The 6,086-nt window shown below is 46.4% G+C and overlaps 1 protein-coding gene across 1 annotated transcript in view; it reads left to right on the top strand.

Moving 5' to 3' along the window:
- Positions 1–1,055: 1,055 nt before the first annotated feature.
- TMEM164 (transmembrane protein 164) overlaps positions 1,056–6,086 on the top strand; it is a 48,292-nt gene continuing 43,261 nt past the window's right edge. The window contains exon 1 of the mRNA XM_015426005.1: positions 1,056–1,598. Within this exon, the coding sequence (XP_015281491.1) occupies positions 1,131–1,598 (468 nt within the window). The 5' untranslated portion in view covers positions 1,056–1,130. The remainder of the gene's footprint in view (positions 1,599–6,086) is intronic.

The following is a 6,086-nucleotide window of genomic DNA, read 5'->3' as shown; positions in this document are numbered from 1 at the left end:
GTGGGTGGGATGGGTTAGGGTAGAAGAGAGGGCGGGGAAGGCGGGCCCGAACTCGGAAGCGAAGCAGGGTCGGCCCGGTTGAGTCGTTGGACTGGGAGCCCGACGATAAAGTCCGCGGCTTCCACGCGGAGCCTGGCGATGGCGAGCCACCGCTGAGTGTCTCTCGCTTTTCAGCTGTGACTTGTGGGCAAAAAAAAAGTTAAGGAATAGAACCTTTCTGTACCAGCTGGGTAGGTGTAGATATGTGCATGTAGATCCATGCATGCAGCTATACTGTGGCTGCGGTCACACGGAGCATTAGTCATGCTACTGACGGCGCGATCACACCGCAACATCTGGGAAGCGTAGAGCTCCCATGGCGAACCCGAGGCTTCCCTCCGAAGATGCATGCGGAGTTAAAAACGAGTACCTCCGAGGTACTAGTTTACGGAAACAGTGGGGCAAGGGCTGGCGTCTGATTACGTTTCCGGTCCGTGGCATCCGGCGCCCGCCCATGTCCCGTAGCAAACAGGTTCCCCCCCCCCAAGTCTCCACAGGATGCGCACAAGCACCCAACGGCGCATGCACACAAAGAGGAAAGCGAAAGTTCCGTTGCTCCGCAGAATCGCGCAATCGCGCCGCTTCTTTGCCGCGCTGCAGGATCTTCGTGTGATCCCCACCTCACCCCTACCAACGGGACCTGTGATTGGGCGGCGGTGCGTTATTTTGCTCCAGGCCAAACTGCCACGCCCCCCCCCCCCCGCATTTTTCGGCCGGTGTGACCGGGACCTTAAACTAGTATCTGGTGCTTACACACACACACACACACAGTCTCTCTCACACAAACATATATGCACATGCATGTATGCCTACATATGCCCTGCCATGGTGCTGTTTACAGTATGTTCAATGGGCAGAGATTGTGAAGAAAGGATGTGTGAAGAGCTCTCACCTGTCTTTGAGCAGCAGACCAAATCTATTGCACACCTGTTCTTATCCTGTTTTTATAATGACTGCCACATTATGTTCTCTTTTTTTCCTCCAGGCGTGCAGTTTCTTTCCATCTGAGCACTTGAAGTGAGGGCAAGTGATTAGCTGCCATTTCCTTGAGAGAGGGAGTGGATCTGCTCATAAGGACACTCTGGTGTTTCATGTTTCACCACCCAGCCAGTATATTAGCTTTGAACTCATCTAGATCTCACTTAGTCTGGCACAGCAGAAACGGAGAGGAGGAGGAGAAACCGTTCTTTGCCATGAGTCGTTACAGTTTCTCCAACCTTCTGGACTGGATGTATGGTGGAGTGGACCCGAGCTTTGAAGGTAATGGGGGTCCTGAATGTGCCGCCTTCCTCCCATGGCAACAGCGTCTGGTGGAGAGCCTAATTTTTCTCAGTGTGGGAGTTCTGGAGATTGTGGTCTCACTGCAAAGGATTAAACGATCCCACTCCAGGGAGTTGGGAAATCTGCTGGCTCAGTCTCGGAACAAAGAGGAAAGCTTGGGGAAAAACCTCTTGCTGGTGTCCCTCTGCCTCACTTTTGGATTGGAATTGGGGTTCAAGTTTGCTTCCAAGACTGTCATCTACTTGATGAATCCCTGTCACGTGGTCACTATGTTGCAGGTAAGCAATTCTATAACAGGTAATATCATCACCTAAACCAAGCCTTTGGTTCACTTTACCCATCTGTACTGGAAGTACCCGCTGTGAGGTTCAGGGACAAGAATGCCTACTGTTCACATTCACACCAGAACAGGGGCCGATTTACTTTGATGAAGAACCCATTCATCAAATTTAGGAAAACATTCTATTATTGTCCCAATGTTTAAAAAGGGGTCCGGAAGTGATACATCCTGTTATCCACGAATCAGCCTTCTTTCTTCTTTAGGAAAGCTATACTCTGCTTATCTACTAAAGAAGCACCTGGATTGGATGGAATCAGAAACCTTATTGGGACATGAAGAGAAAGGAGTTCTTCGACATGTGACCATTGCCTAGTTCTTTATCACCTGGCTGAGAAATACTTGTCCTTTAAGGGGGAGGGTCTATATGCAGATTTTATTGACCTCAAGGGGGGCTTAGATTCCATAAATCACTCCAGTTTGTGGAACAAACTTAATCAAACTTCTATGGACAAAAGGCTCCTAGGACTCATTCAGCAATTATATTTGGGTTCAGCTGCCCAACTATGATGTGCGTATGATTCCAAATCCATTTAATTTGGAAAAGGAAATACAGCTGGGATGCTTGTTGACTCCTTTTTTGTTTAATTTATATTTAAATGATGTAGCGACATTCTTTAATGTCTGCTGCCACCCACCAAAATTAGCTGAGATTGGGGTGCCCATTTTGCTCTATGCAGGTGATGCCATGATCTTATCTTGAACTAGGGTGGGGCTGCAAAGGACCTTGCAGTCTTTTTCTAATTATTGTTCTTGAGAAAGCCTGGTGATTAACTATTTGAAATCTAAGATGCTAGTTTTCACCAAGACCAGAAAATGGAACACATCTCAATGGTCTATCAATGGGTTTAGTATTATTTATTTATTTATTTATTAGATTTATATCCCGCCCTCCCCAAACGGGCTTAGGGCGGCTAAGAAAAGAGGCATATGCCATACTTGAACAGCTAAAAACAGAATAAAACAATCTTTCCCACCAAAGTGCCAGTGCTCTTGATATTAGTTCTTGAATAAGTCAAGACTTTCTCCTGTTTGGGGATTTTGTTTTCAGCAGATCTGTCTTGTACCCCCCCAACTTAGAACAGCACTTAATAAAGCTAAACCATGTGTAAGCGCCATAAATAGGTTCTTCCATAATAAAGGGGGGAAATATATTCCTGGAGCGGTGCAAGCTTTTAATTTGAAAGTGGTTTCCCATATCCTTTATGGCTCAGCTATTTGGATTACAGCTATCTCTGATAATATCAATCAACCCTTAGCCCAGTTTTAAAGGAAAATACTGAATATTCCCTGCTGTGTGTCAAACATTGTATTGTGGGCAGAATTTGGACGGATATTCTTGGAAGTCAGAGCATGGCTTTATGCCTTTAAACTGAGATTAAAACAGCTTTGTGCCGAAGATGTTGTTAGCAGCTCTGAATCAAGATACCCACAAATTGACTTGGATGAAAGCCCTGGATGAGAAATTGATGATAGTTGGAATGTCAGTGATATTTTTGAGATGGGCACATCAAAGCATTTTCTCTGATCAAAAAGCGTGTCCTAGAAATCGATTATAGTAGTTTGATCCTGAGAGCCCACAGAGTTTGCTCACCCATATCTTTTGGTCTTTCTTTCCCAAGATCTTTACCCCCCCATATGTGCTATTTTACAGTCCCATGTTACTGTAGAGCTTTTTTGTTTGCAAGATTGAGTATTATTCCTACCAGGATTTTACAGGGGAAATTTTTGAATAGGCCCTATGCTGACAGAATATGCCCTTGTGGCCTTAATAGGATAGATACATCCTTCCATGCCCTGCTTAATGCAGGTTCTTTGAGAATATAAGGGATCACTGTATTAAGCCTTGAATCAACCAGCTGTCCCCCTACACTCTGGAAACTCTGTCTCTTTTGCTGGGCGATAAGGATCCTAAGTTTACTCATTCCTTTTAGCCCTTGCATCAAAAAAAATAAGAAGCAAGTATCTTCTGCTGCTCAAGATGTGTGAATCAATGAGCTTCTAAGGGGATACAAGGAAAGGAAAGGAAGGAACCCATTCATAGTAGTGTGTATATTCCTTGATTCTGTCTTTGTGAAACATTCAAACTTCTACAAAGAGAATTACGGGTGGCTCACAGAGTAAAATAGGCTCCGAGTCCTAGAAATCGTAGCAAATGGATTTTATTTAATTATTTATTCATTACAAACATTTGTAAGCCTATCTTTTTCCCTAACAAAGGTGGGTAACAATGAAAAGCCGTATAAAACACAAACAAGTGTAAAAACATCAAATTATTAAAACTATGGTTTCCAGTAAAACCCTTCTAAATGTCATCTGTAAGAGATCCCAACCTGTAATAACCAGTAGGCTACAGAGGCTGTCAGGATTCTGAAGGCTCTCTCTGAATTTTCTGACTTGCAGCCCCTGTGAAATTGAAGGACAAATGGGTCCTCTCTGATTTCTTCTGCAGGACTTATGTAGGGCTGGAATTGCTACAGAGAATGCCTGGTAGTCTGTAGCAACAGAATGCACCCTTACAGGGTATGGGATAACTAGTAGATGCTGATCAAAGTTGCTACATGGGCATATGTATCAGAAGAGAGGCTGTGTTGCTGGTTTATCATGAGCACATCTTGCAACACAAACTTCAGCTGTTTTCACCATGACAGACCACTACACCTTTGCTTTTGGGGTGAGGTGAGGGAACTGCTGAGCTCAACAAAGTGATGTGGTATACCGCTATTTGTCATGTGTGTTGGAGCTTGTTGACTCCTGATCTAGACATCCATTTCCACTTTGGGATGAGGCCTTTTCAGTGACTGATCAATTTTAGCCAGATGAAATTTGTAGGTACCCGTTTGTTTGTTTGTTTCATTAGATTTATAGCCCACCCTCCCCACATTGTAGTCTCATGGCTGTAGAATTGGATGGTCTGACCCAGAGGTCATTTCGGGGGGGAACGCGAGGGAACGCAGTTCCCCCGGGTGAGATGCAGGGGGCGGGGCACATGACGAAGCCCCACCCCCTGCTTCCGAACGCCCTGCTTCCAGCCCTCATTCAGCCAGGAGGAGGCAGGAGAAGAGGGAGGGTAAGTTGCTTCCTCCCCGCCTCTCCCCACCCCTTGCTGCCTGGGGCCAGGGAGGGCCTTGGCGGGGCTTCCTCGCACTCCCGCCGGCCTTGCAGGTCCACCGACGGGCCCCTGATGTCAGGGGGTGTGGCATATGCTAATGAGTTATGCTAATGAGTTCCCCTAGCTCTTTTTCTACGAAATGACCCCTGATCTGACCCATGTGTGTTAAAGAAGGCATATGATAATGTTTAAAGCCCATGCATTTCCGTAAGCGTTTCTTATACCATCTCTGTAACCCAACCTGAAATAATGAGAACAGTCTGGTTGGATCTGCCTGTCTCTTGGTGCCAGATTTCAAGCTGTAAGATTCTTTTAAGGATGAATATGGGGTATGTTGTTTCGATATTTAGCTCTGATTAGTAAGTAAGCACTTCAGTCAGCTGCCTGTTTAGATTACTAAGTAAGAATTTTGGAGACAAAATTTATGGCAATATGACAATGGTCCCGTTCACACAGAGAAGTTGCCGCGCTAAAGACACGGATGATAGGTGGATTTTCGGTGCACGATCACACCGCAACATCTGGGAAGTGTAGTTCACCCGTGGCTAACCCGTGGCTTCCCGCCGACATTGGTGATAAAAAATTCCCATTTGCCACGGAAGTGGCGCCTAGCGATTGCCGGTGTGATTGCGCCGCGCCGCTTCTTTGCCGCGCTTCAGGATAGCCGTGTGATCGGCACCTAACGGCGTACCATGGGAACTCCACGGGACATGTGATCGGGCTGCCGCGCTTATCTGGCCCATGTGACCGGGGCCAATGTTTATTTGGGTGAACCAAAGTTCTTAATCTAGTATGTATGTCTTTGAGTTGGATTGAGCTCTTGCTTGGGTTGGATATTTAAAAATGGAAAAAACATAGAAACATGTTGGGAGCAGTATTCCCTCTAAACTGAGTTAGTGTGAGCTAGTTAACAGTTTTTTACCCTCCGGCTCACGCATTTTTGTCTTAAGTCAGGAAGGATGGCTTCAGAGCAAACTAAGGTCGCAATCACACACAGAATTAGCTGCGCTATAGGTGCGAATGCCGGGCGGATTTTAAGGGCGCGATCAGACGGAAACATCCGGGAAGCGTCCCGTGCCCTTCGGCAACCCGTTTTGCTCCACCACAGGAGCGGAGTAAAAAGAAACTAGGGAAAGTCTGGTAGCAAATGGGTTTCTACGGGCCAGGAATGGACTTTCCCCTGTATGATCGCTCCAGCACGCTCCCATTGTGTCAGGATGGTCTGATCAGGCCATCCTGACTCCATGCCGTTGTCCCCCCCCCCATTTCAGTATGCGCATCATCGCCCACTGCATAGGGACCACTCAGTGCGGAGAG

Source organism: Gekko japonicus, unplaced genomic scaffold (genome assembly GCF_001447785.1).
Source record: "Gekko japonicus isolate JY-2015 unplaced genomic scaffold, Gekko_japonicus_V1.1 scaffold4231, whole genome shotgun sequence".
Taxonomy (NCBI): domain Eukaryota; kingdom Metazoa; phylum Chordata; class Lepidosauria; order Squamata; family Gekkonidae; genus Gekko; species Gekko japonicus.
This window is presented reverse-complemented; position numbering and strand designations above follow the sequence as displayed.